Genomic DNA, 21,160 nt, shown 5'->3' on the forward strand with positions numbered 1-21,160 from the left:
CGAATCACGCTGCCACACGTGAGTCGTGTAATTTCCCCCCACGGAGGTCGCACGTTAGCGGCACCTATCCTTACCAAACTTGTACACACACACACACACACCTTGCCCTGGTTGGCTGGCGAGTCAATACTGCAATGTAATTTCATATCGGTATGGGCGGTTTGTTGCTACGAGACTCGCGCACGGCAGAAGGTGAAAAACTGCTATTCCAAATACGCCAAAACACTACGCGGCCCGCAGGGGCCAAATGATTTGCTGGCGTGTGTAGCTGTGGCGAGCGTGATGGCTATCGATCAGGGTAAAAGCTGGGCGGTTTGAGGCGGTGGGCAGATGGGAGATCCGGTGCTACCGGATCCTGGCAAGGAGCAAGGCGTTGTGTGAGGAGTAGCTGCTGTTTTTATTTCGCTCTGTACGCGCACGTGAACTAACGATTCAAAGTTCATTAGCCATTTTATATTCAGGAACGCGGTCGGTTCCTCATCGATGGTCCTGATCCCCCATCCTCACTTTCTCGCCCCTTTCTACCAATTTTATGTAATGAGGTGATGTGTAGTGCTTGGTGTAAGGGAACCTCATGCTTCCTGGGGGGACTGGCAGCTTGAAATTATGGGAATTTTCTCAATCAAATGGGTAGAACGTAATCGAGTAGTTCGGGTAGTAGATGCTTATTTTTTCCTTACACTACTTGGCTATTTGTAGAGGGCATGGAATGTACAGTAACGGGCAATGGAATAATACCACCTGAAATTGTAAAAGTAAGGTTATCGCACAGATGTACAACGAATCGATTAAGGTTTTTTTTAGTAAAAGATCTTAGAAAATTTCTCATTCTTTTTCCTAAGGATATCACTCAAGAAAGTGATCCCAACGATCACTCAAGAAGTGAAGAAGGGTCACTTCTCTATTATGCTTTAAAGCGGTTATAGTTGGTAAAACAAACCTTATTAGATGAGGTATATTACAAGTTACAATTTGTGCTTTAAAGTTCACAGCGGTAAAAAGAAGAAGGAGAAGAAGTACAAGAACAACCTAACCTGGATTTGGAATTGTAAAATCCTAACGATTCAATAAAAATCATTTAAATTTTTATCAAAGAGGGAAAAACTCACCCTAAAACAAGATATTACTTTTTTCCTATTCAACCATCCATCCACATGATACGAAGCTAATTTGAAGCCAGAACATCCGCCTTCCTGTAGTGTTTATTCATGTAAATTATGTGTGAAATAAAAGTGAAGCAATTTTTGTCACGTCATAGATACCCAATTTACCGTGCTGATAGCTTTTCGGTTTTCCCCGATGCACGATCGAAAACGTGTTTGTCGAGTATATGTGTGTGTGTGCGTGTGTGAGTATTTTCCTATTCCCCTTTCCTATTGCCATGGGGTACATCATTAGGAAACATTACAGACAATTAGAAGGCTCCAACCCAGAAGGTATCCTCTACTGCTCGTCGGCGCATATACGGTTTATGCTCACCGAAGGCTCCAACCAAAATCATGGGCAACCAACCTAACCTGTGCTTGATGATGGTACGCGACCCGTCCAGCTCGTTGGTCGAATCATGCCAAGTTGCCTCGCCATAACCGCATAATGGTATTGATTTAATAAAATAATCATACTCTCTACTGCAATCGCTACTCGTGAAGGGAGGGCAATGTTTTTTCAAGTTTTTTTTCCTGAAGCACACGGAGGGCTCCGAGGCATTCCATCGATGGGTGAAAATGTAAGGTTACGCTCATGCGGATTTTGTACGGAAGGTGCAGGAAAGGAAAGCTGATGGATGCAGGTGCAGCTTTGGTGCGGTCAGTCGTCTAATGCCGTTTTTCCTGCTCAAATATTCAAGTAGAATTTGTGTCTTACACTGTGGATTAGGAGCAGATTTTAATACACCTTAGCTAGGCTAGTAATTGAGAGGCGGTGCCGTTAAATTCAATTAGAAATATTATATACAGTGAACAATGCTATTCTCAAGATTCAATAAAATAAATAATCTTTCTGAATTTTTTTGAATGATATACGCGCGGTTCAGGCAAAGGCTTTATCGTGGAGACGGGCAATATCATTTAAAAGAATCTCTTATGAAAATTAAATTTAACCGTCGGTTTGGTTATTTAAAATAGCTGTAGGGTCTGAAATTTTATGCTTTGATGCCTTTTCGAAGAACAAATTCGAGTAATACATGCTGCTCAATTCAAATCAACAATTTTCTCTTTAAATTAGATAATTTTAAGTTAAATTACGCAACGAGTCTGCATTCGTTCCTGTTAGCATCAATGGGAGCAGTTTTCGAGCAGTTTTAACGCAACTGTGAAAATGGGTGAAATATTTCATGCAATTTCACGAAATCTTTCATTTCAAATTCTTTAACGCTTTTTGTTTATTGTTCTGAACTATGGGTGATTGTTGTTTTCTATTGAAATTATTTTTCATGTCCTTTTAATAATTTTTAGTTGATTATTTTAACTGATTATTGTAATAAATACGGGAACAAATCTTTATAATTTATAATTTTGTCAGTTTTTACCTGCGCTTAATTGCCGAATTCAATTAAAAATGTTAAAAATGCTGTTAAATAATTTAAAAATCTATATCAATAGATGATTAAAGCGAAGCTTATCTCATCGGACCGTAATACTCAATAAATAAATAAATAAGATGATTAAAGCGAAGCGATTTGAATAAAACTACCACGTGTAAGCAACTCCAACATCTCTTCAAAAACCAGGTTTTCCGTATCGTATAAGCCCGTAAGTGCTAATTGTAAGCGCTATCATCGTTATGCGCAATACGTAGGGGGGCCCGGAAACGGGCGTAAAATCGATTAGCAATAAATCTCCGGTTATGCATCGAGCTGGACAGACACATTTATTCGTAAAATAAATAAGGAGATTTGCGAAAGGTGCTGGCGCGTGGTGTAGAAAAGGGATCCAAGCTGAATAAGTACCACCAGCTGTGGGTTTTTTTTTTCTGGCTGATCGACGAATTTCCTGATTGCGTTGTCCCGTTCGTGGGTTTTCAAACTAATGTTAAGCAATGTGGGTGCAAAGCATAACGAATTATTTATGTTTGCTGAGCATTAACACTTTTTACTGCCATTACTAGAGAGTACGATCGCGAATAAGCAATTTCACAGCGTGGTTAATTCGTAGCACAGTAAATCAATAAGGAAAGTTTGTGCTGGTGATTAGCATGAGTTAGGTAGAATTGAGGCCATAAAGCTGACATCCAACTGGTTTAGGAACTGGGAAAAAGGCTTGTAAAAAAGCCTCACAGTTACGGCAAACTTCTGGATTATTCCTAACTTTTACTTTACCTAAAATAGTTTTTTCCTAGGAAAGAAGAACTATTTTTTAGAAGAAAACAATTTGAATAGATGTTTTTAAATTGTTTTATGAAAATTTCAGAGCAGAATGCAATCAAATGTCTACAGTCTAGCTAATAGGTCTACAGTCGCTAGAGCTAAAACAGGTCGCTTCATATTCGTCCTTTTATCGGGCATCCGGCAACTCGCTGGGTTGATTAAGTAATCAATCATACCTGCGCTGGTTAAATATTCACCTTTACCTCAACCAAACGATCCACTGAAACCGTTCAATGCACTCTGGTTGATTTCACAGAGAAGTTTTTCTAACACACAAAGACCAAACGAGTCATAAATCCAGCTCCCAAATTTTCGATGCCATTTTTTCGGGTTTTGGGGTAGGCCTGTAGCACTCCCCCAGCACGTCTTAAAAAACGTGTCAACAAGCACCAACGCGTTTGAGAAAGTGCGCTGTCGAGTTATTGTGGCGAGCGTGAGCGTCGGCTCGCAACCCTGCGACGGAGAGTGGCCAGTGATAACGCGATCTCGAAAGAGCGATTTAATGCGCTCGCGTATATGATGGTCGCGGCCGCCCGATGGTCAGTTCATTGTTGCGCGATCGCGCCAGGTGATCGGTTCGGAGTGGCGATCGTGCGTGTGGCGTTTTTTTGTGCCAAAAAGTGATCGTGAACAGCAGTCCAATATTTAAAGTATTAATGTGAGGTGGATGTGATCTTCAGTTATACAATTTAATGGTGAAGAAAAAGGAAACAGCCTGCTAGTGGTGTTTTGTTGTGTACTAGGAAGAAATTTTAATACCCAAGAGTACTTAAACGAATCTACGGTGTGGTGAATCGAGTGCGCTTCAAGTGATCACCGAGTGGTGTACCCAATCCCGCGAGGTTGGTGCGGCTCAGTGTGTGAGGCAGTAAAGCATACGCGGTTACTTAACAAACATCCGCCATTGTTGGCCAAACAGTAACATAATAACAGTGCACGGTCGTCGGCGCACTTGGTCGGCGGCGGCCTCCACAATTTTCTTGGTGCGTTGCGGAATGTCTTGCAACAAGCTTCAACGGGGTGGTACTCCGCACCGGTGGTAGTGCGTTCGCGCGTGGCCAAAAAGTGACCTCGTACAGGAAGTTGTGATACAGTAAGTTGTGTGTTGTGTGTGCAGACAAAAACAAAAGCGTGAGAGTGTAAGCGAGAGCGACGACAAGATTTTGATGTTAACCTTCAAAAAGCGTGGATGCATTTGCACACGCATTATGTGCATCCCAAGTGCAACGTGAGTGTGTGAGAAGCGAAAGGGATCGATCGGACAGCTGATGCAGTGGTGAAACAATCTAGTAGCCTTTAAACTAAAATCGCTATCGGGTAAGCAGCAGTTTAAGGGAAGATCGTTCGTTACCATAGTTACCTTTGAAGCCGGCGATGCAACGTGTGATGAAGAAACCCGGCCCATTTAGCGAAACAAGGAAATGGGAGAAAGAGAGAAAGAGAGAGGAAAAGCAACTTTTATTTTCGTTTGGTTGGCTTTTTTCGGCACCTTCGTGCTTCTTCGGGTGACCTCATTTCTTTCCCAAACGGGACAACGATTTCGGTGTTACGTTAAGCGACGAACCGGACTTATTGTATGGGGGTTGGTGGAATCACATGGAATCAATCGTGGGCTACGTGTGCTTTGGGACCGTTTGCGTTTATGGTTGGGGATTGTATGAAGGAATATTGCATATTTGGGTGCGATGGGTTTCTTTTTTGTTCATCTTGAATTTGATGCAAAAAGATGCGGAAATGATTTTACGAGAGAAAAGTGTGATTTTTGGTTTAGCGTTTTATTGCTTCACTTTCTTGTCAAATTATATTAAAAAAACGATCACCACTGGATCTTACAATCTCTAAAAGTGATCATGAGTCTTTTAAAATCTTTTTAGTCCCATCACTTTCATGCACATAATACAAGAACTGCGTACGTTTGCTTCTCCTCCTAATTAGAATCGTTAAGTAGAAGCAAATGCAAATGTTTAACGTACGCTTGTTTCGTAAATGGTTTGGCTAATGATAGCCCAGCAAAAGCAAAATGCAGATTGAAGTGGATAGCTTGGTGGTTTTGTGGGTTCCGTCTGACGGTTGCCCTTTTAGACGGAAATGCTGTCCGTGAAATGAATATTAGGCAAATGAGTTGTGACATCTCTTGCTTGGGCAGGCGATTTCCATTTCCAGGTTGCCGCGTGCTGCATTCTAAATGTGATCAATTATTTTAATCACAACCACAAGTATAAGATCATTTAGAGCTGCAGAGGAAAGCAAGGGAAGCTGAACGTAGCTAGGGAAAGTGTAGTTAATTTGTTTTTAACTGCACGACTGTTTCTATTCTAAATACTAAACTGCACTGGCGAATTGAATTTAAATTAATAAGTCATAAGATTTCAGCCAAACGTATAAGAGAAGGAAAATAAAAATAAATATAAAGTTAGATGAAGATGAACCTGCTCTTCAGAATTTCAATCCTTTGACCTTCGCACTGGTGGGTCATTCAACTGTTTGCGTTGGAATAAAATCATCGAGAGTCTGGAGTAGATAATTTTAAACTCATGATACATCTAATGCATAACATCATTAGGTCAGAGAATAATTATAGATCGATTCACGCATTTATACGATGGAGCTGCGTATGACATTGTGTGAAGTTTTTTTTAAGTTTCAAGTTTCGGAAAAAAGATGTTTTGTTAATCATATATGCGGCTCAGTAGTGTAGAAGCCAACTTGATTGGAAGTAATTGGTCGAATGGTCTAGAGAAGATGTCGAGTCAGGGTTCCCTTATAAGCGAATCTAATTTTTTATACTACTTTTGCAATGTTGAGACTTGCATTGTCATGATGAAACAGGTAGCTTGTAGTTTTTGGTACTTTGCATGTTTTCCAATGAGTCCAATGCTTCTCAAAGGCTGTTCATGCTTCTCAAAGGCTACATTTGCTTTGGGAGATCATAATGCATGTTATTCAAATTGGGCCATAATTAAAATGGATGGAGTCTACTTATTGAAATGAACATAACATTATTTACGTATGAGATGTAGACATTTTTCAGCATTAATCTGCTTCCTAGTCGGCGTTAGTTAATTTTGAAATTTTAATTATGTTCTTAATTATAGAATTCACTGGTGCTGAGCAATCTTAAGGTTATTTTCTGACGCTTTGTCCATAGCATATTCAAAATATTTGCCTTTTTTATCTTTCACTTAGCCTAAGCGATCAGTTGATACTTCGTCTTCGATAAAGTATGATTAGATCTTGAATGCTTCAAGATTATGCTGAGGTCAGATCGAATGAAGACGCACCCATCATCTGAAGATATTTTTCTCTAGCATCGAAATCCACTCATTCTGAGAGCTTATCAGTGACGGACTGCATCGTCTGTTTATAAAAATGTTCATCCAGTCTATGACGTTTATCCCCATTTTGACGGATTTTATAATCGCTGAATCTAAATTTTACGAAGAATTTAAATAATCAAATAGTTAATGCTTTATCGGACCGTCATAATCTTTGGTTACCTGTTAAATTCCTGCAAAATTAGTAGGCTCTTGAAACCCTGTAGGGTGGTCGATACTGTCCTTATAGATTCATTATTAGGGACGGCCTGGCCGTATTGCTAGATCAGCACTTTATAGATTTAGAATTCAATTTAATCACTCTAGCTGAGCTCTTCATGAAGTAACAATTCCCACGCCGAATCAAGATCATGATTCACAAATCGTCGTTTCCGAACAATCCTCCTGTCTGATTGATTGTTTGACCCATATAAACCACCACTTGTTTGTGGCAGTGGGTGCGCACTCTCCGCGAACGCAAAACACGTCGCAGCGTCACCTTATCGCTCTACCCTTTAAGAGTCATTGACTTTGCGCTGGTACGCTGGTTACGAGCAATTAAACATGCAACGCTTATCAAATGTGGGCCAAACAATCTCGCGACTAATCCAGGCATTCTTATCTCGCATTTGGAACTAACGCTCCACTTCCTTGCCTTTCGGATCTCCCCAGAATTAGCCATTTATCAACACCCTCGGCAGCAAGATGATCATCAAGAAGCCACCGGCGACGGACGACGCTTTCATCGAGAGCAATGTTGTTAAACGCTTTTCTCCGCTTGCGCGTCAGGTGAGTGTGTAAACCGGGCTATTGCCGGGGTTATTTATGGCGGGGTCTCAGACTTGAAGTCAAACAAACGGGAGCTAACGTGCAAGATGTTGACCTAATTCTTTCCCATCTTTTTCCCCTGCTGCCCCAGGTACTGGCCGCCTCGGGTCCCATCATCAGCAGTGCAGCAGCCGGCATGACGAACGGTTTCTCCGCCATTCTACTGCCACAGCTACAACAACCCGGCAGCAAGCTATCGATTACCGAAGATCAAGCATCATGGATCGCGTCCATGGCACCGCTGCCGATGGCACTCGGCTGCATTCTCGGCGGTCTGCTGATGGAACGCTGTGGGCGGAAGTCTGCTCACCTGCTACTTAACATTTCCTTCGCCATTGGTTGGTGTGTCCTGTCGATGGCTGGCAGTTACGCACAGATACTTGCTGGACGCTTCATCACTGGGCTCAGCTGTGGCCTGGTTGGACCACCGGCGTCCGTGTACATTGCGGAAACGAGTGATCCTCGCTATCGTGGCATTCTGCTGGCCGGTGTTACGTTTGCCGTGTCGGGTGGAATTCTTCTTGCCCATCTGTTCGGTACATTCTTCCGGTGGCAAACGGCCGCACTGCTCTGCTCGCTGTTCATGATCGTTGCCTATCTGCTGATGGTTGTGTCACCGGAAAGTCCGGCCTGGTTGCTGGCACGGGGAGCTCGTTCCGAGGCTGAAGCATCGTTCCGCTGGTTGCGTGGCTTTGATCCGGCCAGTCGACAGGAGTTTGATGCGATGGTGGCGAGAACGGACAAGACTGTGAATAGTGGCAAAGCTAGCGAAGGACAAGCGGATGGCACTTCCGATCAGAACCGATCGCCCTATAAGCGACGCGAATTTCTTATGCCACTGGCAACGCTGCTTGTGTTCTTCGCCACGATGCAGTTTTCGGGCGTGAACATCGTTGCGTTCTACTCGATCGCGCTCATGAAGACTACGATCGGAAGCGATAGTTTGAACGAGTATCTTGCCATGCTGATTGTGGATCTGGTGCGCGTGGTGACATCACTCGTGGCCTGTATCCTTCTCCGTTCCGTCGGGCGTCGTCCACTGGCTATGGCGAGTGGTGTCGGCACGACCGTATCGCTGATCGGGCTATCGATCTTCCTCTACTTCCAAACGAGCATCCCACTGTACCGGAACTATTCCTGGCTGTCGCTCATCTTTCTCATCAGCTACATCGTGTTTGTTGGGATCGGTCTCTTCCCATTGCCCTGGTGTATGACTGGCGAAATATTCCCGGTCGCGACGCGTGGTCTTGGTTCCGGGCTGACGTCATCGTTTAATTTCGTGTGCTTCTTTGCTGTCATCAAAACGGGACCGACACTGTTCGCCACGGTGGGCATTAATGGCACGTTTCTGGTGTACGGTGTAATATCGCTGCTCGGCACACTGCTGCTGTACGTGATACTGCCGGAAACGAAAAACCGTACGCTGCAGGAGATCGAGGAACAGTTCCGACGGGGGCGAAGGAAAGCGAAGGACGCGGAAGCGTCGGCGGGAGAGGAAGGTCCTTCGGTAGCGCCAGCCAGAATTGCAACAATCTCTTAAGTGTTATTAAGTTAAATAATTACTTAGGACCCACTGTGGGCTCAGTTAGGAAGGAGTTTTATAAATCGTTGCATGGAAATAGGATTGTTGCGTCGTTACTATTATCTCTAGAAAATGTTGCGTTTTGTTGTTTGTTAAGTAGTTTTAAAGTAAGATTACTTTAGCTGTCGTGTTGTGTTCAGTGTTCAGTAATATAAATAATACGTTAATAAATCCACTTGTTGCTTAAAAATTAAACCTTGGCGATTAAAATTCTCATACATGAACAAGCTATGTAGGTATTATGGGAATAAATTATTATTAGTTGGTGATTTTAAGGCCTTGTGACTAATATTCTGGATAAGCTTAAAATTTATTGGATTTGTATCCAATGATTTGCACGAGGGTTTTCTTGTGGGCTCACAGAATTGGATTGAGGATCAATGCGATGGAGAGGAAGTAACTGCTTGCCAGAAGCTCTGATTGCAATAGAGTTAAATTGTCTTCCGTTCCCAGGAATTTTGCCTAGTATTGGCCCCAGCAACACCAAATCTAAAGCCAGGCTACATGATGCGAGATGCCAAAAAGGGGGGTTTATGCGAAATCTATCCGTCAAAAAGTTTTCACCTCCTCGAGCTGAAATCTCGGAAAGATTTCGCTTCTCTCTAGCCCTCTCTGTCACTTTCCATGCGTTGCCATGGTAGTTTTCGGTTGAAGAGAGAGATAGCATGAATTGCTCTAAACAACGCGGGTAGATGAACCGAGAGGATTTTGACGGAAAATTTTCGCAAATCCCCCCCTTTTTAGCGAAATCTTTTTGGCATCTCGCATCATGTAGCCTTGCTTTAAAATACATATTTCGGGGAGCCCGAGCGGAATGGCAGTTGACCCCCTCATAGTGACTCGTTTGTGAGTAAGATCAACAGGATTTCCCTCGTCGATGAGGCCCCCCTAACCGATGAGGCCCCCCTAACCGATGAGGCCCCCTTTCCGATGAGGCCCCGAGCGGTCAATACAAAGTTCCAACTCTTTGACTACAACCTCTTGCTAACATCCTGTATGAGATATCTCAGAGGAAAACGGATTGCAGTGGACAGTTGATAGCAGAGCTGTCACTTCTACTTTCGTCTCTTTCTTATTTACATACAATTCGCCCCTATCCACACCGGGATTGGCCTTCCAGGAATCAGTACACTCCAGCAGGTCGCCAGTACACTTGACCTTGTCATTCGGAGTTTACGATGGCAGCACACTCGTTCCAATGAAATGGAACACTATCGTTCTCATTCCTCACCCTTGACTCCTCTACTTAATAGCGCCTTATTTATAGCTAATGTAACAGTTAGTTGTAACATTAACATAATTGTAAAACCAGTTGGATTTGTAAGGGGCAGTTCGGTCTCGGTCAGACGGCAGGACCGAGGTTCAAAGTTCACCCATCCAAAACGCAATCCCGTTTTCAGGGTTGACTTCTTTGATGTACTAAAATTGAAAATCGTCCACGTCCACAGGTAGCTCTACGGACCATAACCATGTTTAGAGGGGACGCAGCTTCTGTTTGAAGAGATATCCTTATGAGGATCCCCACTAGATAGAGCTCGTTGGTTAGATCACGCAGAGTTGAACCTGCCTGATATCGGATGGTTCCTCGGTTGGAGGAATGCAGTCCTGGAGCGAATTTCTTGAAAAAAAGATGAGTGACTTGGGCATGTTTCGACGATGTGCTTAACCCCTAGAATGTCAGGACTTTCTTAGCATGGAGGATGCCTGTATTGGTTGTGCCGGATATGAAAATCGCTCATTGTTTTAATCGTGGAGACACTTGCTTTATCAACCGAGAAACACTCTACTTTACTTTATTTAGAGCTACAATTTAATTCATACTCACCTAAACTCAACGCAACTCACCACAAAACTCCCATACGAAGGGTGTTCTTTTTTTTGGTTTTTTATTATTTCAATCAAAAAATCGTTTATTTAGGATCATAAAATTAAAAACATAACGTGACGTACAACATTTTGCGTTTTCTTTTCCTCTGGGGCCGCACTTTTTGGTTTTTGTTTGTTTGCTTTGTTTTGCTTTGTTTTGTCTTGCTTTGTCCTCAACTTCCACTTGCCGCCTTTTTTTTTGTCTGCCTTTGCGTCCTCTTCCGTATATATATATATATATAGATATACCGTTTATGTATATGTATATTTTGTGTATATATATATAATTTTTCGTTTTCTCGTTTCTTTGCTTCCACCGCTTTGCTACTGCTGTTCCGTTTTTCCTTCCTTTCACCATCTGTCTCATCTCTCTCTTGCTTTTAAGTTCCATTTTTCCCTCATTAAACATTAAATGTTTTCTTCTTCTACTTCTAGAACCCATCGGTTTTCCTTTCTCCCAGGTCAAAGTTTTGTTTGTTCTGCCTTCGCTATACACTGTAGCGCACTTATAGAAACGTTTGCATTTTTAAGTTGTGTTTTTTTTCTTGCTTCCTTTTGCCAATTGGTTTGTTGCTGTTGCTTATGCGCTTACTTGCCTTTTTTTTCTTGCATCATGCTTGTTCAGCTTAGTGCTACTACGTTGGTTTGTATTTGTTTTGTTTTAATTTTACTTTCGCTTTGTATTAAGTTTCGTAACTGCTTTGCAATTGCTATATCGATATCATGCTTACGCGCCGCTCGTCGTCACTCACAGCAACGGTAACGCGCTCATTACTCGCTATCCTTACACCGGGTTGCTTGAGTTCCGTTTGTTCTTCCAGCTAGTCAGTTTACAGTGTGCTTTTTTTAGTGTTTCGATAAATGGTAGTAAAAATGTTGCTGTCAAAAAGTTTAAGCGGCCTAAACTTATCCAATAATAACCAAACACAGTCATCGCTGCGGACGATCGCAAAACTGATTGTGTGGATTGAACGTGGTTTTTTCGGTTTGTTGTTTCAGGCTGACGAGTCGATCGGTTGTGGGGTTTTTGCTTTGTCACGGGGTGGTTTTCTCTTCTTTTTTTGTTGTTGTAAATATGTGTAAGTGGTGTGTATCACATTGTAAAAGGAGTAAAAGATCGTGCGTTCTGATCAGGTCCAGGTTTCATTTGTAGTTGTTAAGAAACGGTAGTACAACAAGAGTGATAAAAAAGCGATCAAAAGTAGTCGAAAGAGCACACAAGAGAAGGCAATGAAATAGATAAAAGGAGGAGAAAAAATCCGTGTGTTTTTAAGATTAAATTACTTTACAACTTAGTGAACTGTGCACGAGAAGCGACCTATTTCTTTACTGCAAAATTGTGTTGTTATGTTTTCTTCTTCTGTTCGGCACACTTTTAGTGTGGTTTTGCATAGCGTCACCCTTCTTCTAGTCATTGTGGAGAGATTTGTTTTTGTTTTACATTTTTGTTACTAACTGTGCAGACAAAAGCCTTCTCTTTCACTCCCTTTTTCCGGATGCTTGGCTTGTGTTATTGCAATTTTCCTTTGCCTGCTGTGTTCCTAAACCAAGCCTAAACCGGCCCGAAAAGGGAGGGTTTTGAACAGGTAATTACACTATGATATAGGTATGTATATGTGTACATATACATATATATTGGTGTGTATATATATATATTTTATGTATAAAAAAATCATAGCACGCGATCGCTAGTAAGAGTAGGAGCTGACGGCATTTAGTTTTGTTTTCTATTTCCCTTGTTTTGCGTTTTCAACCTGACCTGGAGTTCTGCTGTGTACTTTAGCTTGTGATTTGTTCTTGCCCTTGTTTCTTACTTTTTCTTTTTACATCTTGTTGTGTGGTATGATTTGCAAAGTTTTGTATGCCTTTTATGTGTTTGTGTGTTTTCTTCTTTGTTGCTTTTGCTCTGTTCTTTGCTTATGCAAGCATTAATTTGTTAATTTATCCTTTTTCTTGTGTTTTTCTTTCACTTGTTTTCCTTTTCAATCCTATTTTTCCTGTGTATGTGCTTAGGTTTTGAAGCTTAGCTCTTTTGTTTCCTCTGCTGTTTGCTTTCGTTTCCCTTTTTCCTTAGTGTTGCGTTTTAATTGCGTTATTTTTTGTGTTTTTTCTCTTCTTGTTTTTCTCCTTCCTAAGCTTGTTTGTTGTATGTTTCTACATAGCAAAGTTTTATTTGTTTCTTTTTCTTTCCTCTTTTGCGTTATAATTGGTTGTTCCCACCCTCCACTTCCCCTTGTTACAAAAAAGAAACCCCCTTCCCCCCCTCCCCCCTACAACTTCTCTGGTTTACTTTGCGTTTGCGTTTAAAGATACGGCGCGCTTGCTGCGTACGGCGTCGCACCCATCTACGCACACTTACTTATTACCCATATTGTTCGAACGTTAGTTGTTTTTTGTTAGTACATTTTCATTGTGTGTTGTGTATGTGTAGGTGTGTGTGTGTGTGAAGGTGTTAGAATTATGGCTTTGTAATTGATTCTGATTTGCCCCACCCTTCCGGGACATTAAATGGTGCATTAAACTAGCAAAATCGATTCTTATTTGAAGTTTCTTGGTGTGTGTGTGTATAAATTTGTGATTAGTGTCGTTTTGAGGGTTTGGAAATGTATGGCTTTACCTACGCGAAATTGTTGCACACACACTCGCATGTTGCATCCGAAGCAGTATCGATGTGGCACGTGTCGCTTGCATTTCAACTTGTTGCAACGATGCGCAACGTGATGCGTGATGCGCTTCAACCATTAGCTACTACTTCTACTTCGACTACTACACTATTAACAACTCTTTTGCTCTGTTGCCGTTAGAAACAGCTTGAGCGTTTTTTGTTTTGCCTTATTTCGGGTTACCCTTTACTAAACTGTACAACTGGTAGTAATATGCGGTAACGGGATGCGTGGATTTTGTGTGTGTTCGCTGTTTGCCCGTCTGCAGAATTTGACTGTTTTGTTCGTAATTTCGTATAAAACCTTTTACCCTGAATTGCTTTTAAATTTGTTCGTTTTTTTTCTTGTTGTCTGTCTGTCAGCCGATTCGCTCAAAATGTATCTTAGCCGTTTGTGCTTATGTTTTATCTGAAGCAAATTTGAGAAAATAAATTAAAATATGAGCAAAATTTTGAAAAGAAGGGAAATTTCTTCTGTTTTCTTATTACTTTCATCTTTTGCACTGGCAAAGAAATGATGATTTATCTAATTTCCGTTAAATAAAGAAATTTAAATTAAAGCAAAGCCTACTGGGAAACAATCTACTGTGTGTTGCTTTGCTTTGCTTTACACACTCCAGTAGTTTGATCTATCATTTTAAGTTACTTTTCTTGCTGTGTTGCTTTTTTTTCTCTTCCCCTCTCTCTCTCTCTTTGCTTTCCGCCTGTCTGTTTTGCTCAATTGTATTAAATTTTACCACCAGCAGTTTCCGTTTCTGTCTTGCTAATTTTATGCAATTAATTTATCTATTTCATGACATGAGGCTGGCTGGCTGCTGACGGTTCAACGTTTTCACACCACGCCCGATTGCTTGCTTTTTTTGTTTGTTTTGTTTTCTTTGGTTGGGGTTTGAAAGCCGCCGGCTTCCACTAGTTAACGTTCAAAGCCGCGCGTTGCTCGATGTTGCACGACAGTCACTATAGCAGTCGCACCCGCACGCTGCATCGTCTCGAGGGGTCGTCGTCAACGTATTTTGGTAAATCACAATCTTAGCTGAGCTGTTTGTTTTTTTTTGTTTCGTTTACTATATTCATTAGTTAAACCGTATGCTTGTACAGGATGGTTTTTGTTTTGCTTATGGGAGTTTGGTTTTTTTTCCTCTTTCGACTGGATGTGTTTCTTTGTGTTTGTGGTGTGCACTGCTGTCGGGGTTAGAGAGCGCTTTTTCTTAACCATAGTGAAAGAAAAGGGAAGCAAAGTTTTTTGTAAAAAAGCGAATCGGAAAATGGGAAAGAAAAGGAAAGGAAAACTTGAGAGGGAGAGAGAGAGAGAGAGAGAAAAAAACGTTAAGTAGCTTAAACAAGAAGTATTCTAGTGAACGATCGAGCAGAGTAAAGTAAGTGATTTTAAATTTAATTTGGGGGTAGAGTTTTCCAGTGTGTCTTGTGTGCAACACGTGTGTGTTTGTGTGACTTAACGTGTGTGTGTTAGAAGGAGTAGTGTTACATACTTATGATAAACTTTAAAAAATATACCTCCTCTCCCTTCAACCATCCGTTTCGAAGATCGGATGCGGCATTAGTTTCGTAGCTCTTCCGACTCTGCATTAAATACTTTTTACATACGTACAGTAATTGTTCAAATGTTGGTTTCGAGTGTGTGTGTGTGTTTCCCTATATTTATATCTATATATATGTATGCATAAGCATTATTATTCGTTAATGTCTTTTTGGGTTTGGTTTTTCGAACTCGCTTTTGCTTTGGACTTGCTTTTTCATCTCATGGAAAGTAGGTGAGGTTGGATGTAGTAAATGTGGTGTTTTTTTAAACGTAATTTAACAGCAAGACAACAATTTCCTCGATGGAAAATTGCCTCAACTGTATTTACCATCCGTTTTTTCTTCCTTCTCCTTATCTCTGTTGCTAAAACTAGTCGCGTGTGGTTGTGTGACAGTGTTTAGAATTAGTTTAGAATAGTTACGTTCACTAGGCGTACTTTACGGCGTGTAAGACAACAACTAGTAGTGAGAGACAATGATGAATTTTACTCGTTGAGCAGACGGTGAGTGTTTTAAATGAATCTCTCATTGCAATCATGATGGGACAGACGATCGTACCTGATCGTGCATCGTGGCCTTTCTTATGCTTCCATGTACATCTTCCATGTACAACACCACCACCACCACTGTAGTTATGAATTATTACGATAGGTTTGAAAGGCATTCAAGCGATAGATTGTTTTAGAGTGGCGTTCAGTAGTAGTTGCTGTTTTTCTTTATACTCTTCCTTTTTTGTTTGTTCTTCTTGCTTAGTTTGTTTAGCTAATTTGTTAATATCTTTGCTCGGATTTTAATGTTTTAAACATTCCTTTCCGTTTTTACCACCTTTTCACCTTCCATTTGTTTGTTTGTTTGTTTGTTTTGTTGGTTGGTTTACCAATTTCACTAGCATTTTCATTCTCTGGCGTCCGCTGCTTCACTACGTTTTTGATATGTCAAATGATGCAAAATAAGCACTTGGTTTCAGCGTTTTTAGGTTAGTGTTCATTACATTCATAGATTGGTTTTGCGTGTTCTTTACGGGTTTTAATGGTTTCTTTCTTCTGTTTTTTTCCTTTTCCTTCTATTTTATTTCCTTTTCCCTTTTCTTCACTTACTTTCAGTAGGAATGAGTTGTTGAGTGTTTTGGTGCTTTGTGAAAGAATTTCTAAAAACCATCCTATTGAGGGCTAGAAATAATAGTAGCAAAATATCCTACGGTTGAGCGTTTTCCATCCCCCAATTTGGTTTTTGCTTTGCTTGTTCTTGCTACCGACTTTCAGACTTTCCGCTCGATGTTTGTACCACGCTTCGCTTAATGTTGCATTTTATGTGAGCTATTTTGAAGGTGCAGTTGGCAAATTTAAATCTCCCTGCTTGAGGGTCCTATAAGCCTATAAGAATTATGAAATCCGAAACGAAATCATGATACTATTCACACTAGCTACTGGAGTATAACATCGAAAACTTCACACCACCCATCACGATCGGTGCTTTGGTGATGCTGGAAAGCGACGGATGGGGCGAAGTGAGAAAACGGAAGTAAATTAAAAGCACGCGTGGAACGTTTGCTACTGCACTCGTTTTAAGGCCAAAAGTGATCGTTTCATCGTCCAGTAACGCAAAAAAAAACACACACAAAAACTCCTAACCGTGCTATCTAGCTGGCTTATTTGCGTGATGGAAGCAGCGACTTAAACTAACTTTGGTCCGAACGTCCGAATTATCGAAGGCAGAATCTTGCATTAAAACCCCTTCCCTCGGTGCTTGTACTCCACCGTAGGGGTTTTTTGCTTTGAAAAAGTGTAATAGACAATTCGGGAAATTGATTGCGATTTCCTTCCGGTTTCTAGGTGTGGCATAAAAAAGCTGTGGAAATTTGAGTGCGTGTGTGTGTGTGTGTGTGTGTGTCTTCGGTAATGAAATAATGCTCTTCACTAGGTTAACGAGATCACAGAATAGCCTCAGCATTAGAAGGGAAAGGATCACTCGGATCCCCGATCCTGATCCCAGTCGAAAGGAATCCATCCTTCTGTTCTCCGATCCGTAAAGCTGCCAGTTTGAAACGAGAGGCGCAAATAGGCGTGTAAGAGTGTTGTGTGTGAGTTTGGTTGGTCGTTTAGCAAGGAACTTTGGTACATTACATTACACTGCTGCTGCTCACTGTGCTCGTGTTTGAACGTAGTGAAACTATTACGATGCATTGAATTGCCTTCTGTGGTATTATCATTTTCTAACCTAGCCTAATGTTCTTCTTTACGCATCAAACCTTGAATGAAATATTGCGCCCATTGTTGATAATTATTTAAATTACCCTACTTATTACAGTGAGATTGCATACGGTGTGTATTTAATGTGTGTGTGTTTGAGGATGTTTTTTTTTCTCCTGTTAGCTTTTCTCGTGATGAATATTGCTATTGGCATTTAATTCGTTACGTTGATAGCTTGCTCTCTCTCTCCGCTTTTCTGTTTAGAGAAATAGATGATTTAGTTTAAAGATGGCCTTGTTTTTTTTTGCATCGGAACTGTCTACATCCAGCTGAGCTATTTCGCCCGTACTTCCGTCCGCTATCGCATTTGTGCTTGTGTAAGATTAAACTGGCTGGGCGCCAGTCGCGTTTCGCTCCAAACGGACAATTATCTTCCAGCGCTATTCATCGTTGAATTGGGAGAAATCGTAAGCCATTCCACTCAACTTCTAATCCTTGCCCAAGGATGATGGTTGCGATGGAGGATTTCCGTATGAGTTGTACGTATGCCGCACAGACAGCTTTTCGCTCGTATCACAAATCAATCGAATCGGCTTGCTGCATCCGGTGTGCAGCTCGAATTTATGAAAAAAGGCAGTATCCGTTTGGTTTGATTCAGCCGCTTGCAGTTGATCGTGGGGCCTTCAGAGTTTGGGGTGATTTAAATGATGTGCGATGCTTTTGAAGCTTACCGAGCCCGTGTGCCGAGGACTTTGTCCCCTGCGAGGTGAAAAAAGCGCACGAGATGAGTGTCGGTTTTGGTGAACGTGTTGATGTGGCATCCGAAGCATCCGAGTTATGGTTTTAGGAACATCGGCCGCGTTTCCTCACATCGGAACATCGGCGTGCTAGTAGTGGTTGCTCGGTAGCTGGATAGCGTTGCAGGCTCGCTCACCCCAGGTGGGAGCGATGTTCTCTAGCAGGTGTGATTTTATGTGGTTTTCATGTGTTGCTTTAAGGTCGTCAACTGGTACCGATACCGTACAGTCGGATCCTTCATCACCATCGCACATACTCTGCGTGCCAACAACAACTCGCGCGGCACTGGACGCCGCGTGCCCACCGCCGCCGTCGGGACACCCTCCGTTACAGCAGGTTGTTGGTGTAGATCTTGTGGATGAGTGACTTCTGGATCGTATTCTAGGAGAATCCTTTGTAGTGGATGAAGAAAAATATCAAAAACACCGCGTACGCCGACGGGAAGGTGATGCGCGCGATCACGTCGATCGTTTTCGCGACGCGTATCGGATGCGGCGGTTCCTTTTTGCGCACTTGCACGAAGCACGTCTGGGTGAGGGGGGGCGTTCAAATGTGTGTGTTTGGGGGAAAAAAAGAAAAAAAGAGGAAGGGAATTAGTTTTATAGATACAATTTGCGTAAATATTAAACAGAAACCACATGTGCTAAACAAATTGCATAACTTCAGGCGCTTGTTGCCTGTTGTTCGTTTATGATTTCCTCGTGAAATCCGGGGTGCCTCAATAATGTAGATGACCACAAACTCCCTAAGGAATCGACGTGCACATTCTTTCAGCTTAGGACCTTCAAGGGGTTTGATCCGCCATTGCATCTGTTATTAATATCTCTTTCAAAACTCTCTCGATCTCTTTCAAGATATTTTTACTTATTGAGGATCAAAGCTTTAATTTTAAATAAATTCTAGAAATTGATTAAGCTGAGTAAGTTGTAGGCTTCCTCTTACATTATAATGGGTGTGTGTCAGTATACACATGCATACTTCGTGTCGCAAATAAAAGCGCCTGAATGTATGCAAACTTTTAAAGAAAGTTTCTGGGTTTGAAAATTTTCCTATTGAACTTGGCAATAAGGTACCAAGTTATGTTAAAATGTTGCTCTTACAATTTTCTTTCACCTTTTTGAAGAGTCTTCATTGAAAAATATTTGTAATAGGATACTTTCAGGCGTAACAGGCTAATACTCTATGATTATGTCCTATCAAATTTTGCCTCTTAATTCAAGTAATACTACTCAACATTTTTCCTAATTCAAACGTTACTAAAACTTAATCTCTGCTTACCTCTGTTGCACAGCCATTGTTCGCCGAGTGTGTGCAGGGGCTCGTGCCGCCCGCACAACTGGTACACGCGACGATCTCGTTCGGTCCGCCGGATTCCCGCTTCTTGACACCCTGTCAAAGGGAGCACCATTAGTGGAGTTTAGGGAGTAAATTGTAAAAAGCGGCGCAGCTCAAGTAAAAAAAAAACCAAAACAGCATAAAATCAAACTCATTTGCTTTGAGCGTTGTTAAGTGTTTAACGACGTTAGATAGTAGTAAAATCAAGTTCGAAAAAAAACTCAAAGCATTTAAACTCAAACCAAAAACGGATTAGGAAAACCGAATGTTAAACGGAAGGGAAGAATTGTGTTTAAATAGAATCAAATCACAACCACTATATTCTCTGTTTTTTTTCGGGGGGCGGTGGAGTTTTTCTGAGGTTCACGCGTGGAAGTTTGGAAGATTATGCTTGAAATGGTTGGGTGAGTGTGATCGTGCGTACTGGTACGAGGGATCGGTAACGCGCAAACGATCAACGACACAAACAGTTGCACTCAAAACACGGACAACAGACACAAGATAGCGTAGGGAAGAGAGGTAGAGTTGCAGAAAAAAACCATGTGTCACAGGGCAGGTCACAACACTCGGTCAATCAAAATTGGTTGAAAACACACGTTGCTCTCAGAACACAGAACGCAATCACTCAAAACGGAGTGGAAAGCCTTTACACACGTGTACGCCTTCTCAAACACACAACAAATCGCGCGGACACTAACTTTGCTTGTGCATCGAACAAGCAGTTGCACGCGGCAAGCGGTTCTAGGATATGGCTAAGGCTACATAACATCCTAGTGAGGTTATGGGTACAAACAACTTGTCAAGAAGGGTATGTGTGTGTGTGTATCTAACCGGAGGAGTGTACAGGGAACTAGTTTCCCCGTTTTGGGCAAAGGGGATTTCATTTCAATCTTCATTTCTCTAGATGCAGGCATAGAGTACACAGCAGGGAGAGAAATAGAGATAGAGCGAGAGAGAGAGAGAGAGAGAGAGAGAGACAGAGAGGCAGATAGAATAGGTGACAGAGAATTGCTAGTAGTAGGGACATTCATAGTGACGTGCACGGAGTACATTCATGGAGTACAGGGTGCGCTAGGTTCTATTTAAATTTTGATCGTCTAAATTGTTTGCAAACTCAAAATTTAACGAAACGTAACTTGACAATACACAACACAAATGGAAAAGTTAACAAACAGTCTAAGATATAAGCGTGTGTTGAGTAGTGTGTATGTAGTGGTGCCAGTTATTCACACAGTTGTTTTAAATTCTATGTACAGTTGGTTTATGTCGTTATGTGTTGTGTGTTTATTATTAGTAAAGCAGATTTTTTTATAAGTTTCTTTCTCATTTTTAGCCTAGAGTACCTCAAACCGAATTCTGAACAGCTTAAAGTTGTCAATTTTCGGGATTTTGTGGAAGATTTTCTTAACCAAGGATTGGACAATCATAATTATTTCTCGACCCGTAAATTTGCCCCAAAATATTCTGAAAACAACGAATTCAAACTAGGCTTTTAGCTTTGCCGGAAAGTGAAACAGAGTGAAAGAAATCCGATATTTGCTAGCCGAACGGAAAATCTGACGGCTGAAATCTGAACTATGTGTTCATATTCGTCAGATATTAATTATTTAAAAATGGACTAAAATTACTATCAAGCTTCTATGGGCTTTGAAAGAAGATTTTGATTATATTAGAATAATTTTT

At 41.4% G+C, this 21,160-nt stretch overlaps 2 protein-coding genes across 42 annotated transcripts in view; one reads left to right on the top strand and one right to left on the bottom strand.

The window, feature by feature from the left end:
• The first annotated feature begins 3,782 nt into the window (after positions 1 to 3,782).
• LOC118512825 (facilitated trehalose transporter Tret1-like) lies at positions 3,783 to 9,280 on the top strand. 2 transcript variants are annotated; one of them, XM_036057804.1, is made up of 3 exons: positions 3,783 to 4,457; positions 7,351 to 7,467; positions 7,598 to 9,280. In XM_036057804.1, exons 2-3 carry the CDS (start codon positions 7,384 to 7,386, stop codon positions 9,044 to 9,046), a joined length of 1,533 nt encoding a protein of 510 aa, XP_035913697.1. In that variant the 5' UTR covers positions 3,783 to 4,457; positions 7,351 to 7,383; the 3' UTR covers positions 9,047 to 9,280. The 2 variants fall into 2 exon arrangements, with proteins under 2 accessions (XP_035913697.1, XP_035913696.1); XM_036057803.1 differs by having other exon boundaries at positions 3,790 to 4,681.
• Positions 9,281 to 10,960: 1,680 nt separating this feature from the next.
• Positions 10,961 to 21,160, bottom strand: part of LOC118512827 (glutamate-gated chloride channel) — a 108,743-nt gene continuing 98,543 nt past the window's right edge. For 28 of the 40 annotated variants that reach the window (XM_036057823.1, XM_036057820.1, XM_036057816.1 and 25 more), the window contains 2 exons: positions 19,421 to 19,531; positions 10,961 to 18,670 (listed from right to left, as the gene is read on the bottom strand). In XM_036057823.1, the coding sequence (XP_035913716.1) occupies positions 18,524 to 18,670; positions 19,421 to 19,531 (258 nt within the window). In that variant the 3' untranslated portion in view covers positions 10,961 to 18,523. The remainder of the gene's footprint in view (positions 18,671 to 19,420; positions 19,532 to 21,160) is intronic. The other 12 variants (XM_036057836.1, XM_036057854.1, XM_036057857.1 and 9 more) reach the window with 1 other exon arrangement.

The sequence above is a fragment of the Anopheles stephensi genome, chromosome 3 (genome assembly GCF_013141755.1).
Source record: "Anopheles stephensi strain Indian chromosome 3, UCI_ANSTEP_V1.0, whole genome shotgun sequence".
Lineage (NCBI taxonomy): Eukaryota > Metazoa > Arthropoda > Insecta > Diptera > Culicidae > Anopheles > Anopheles stephensi.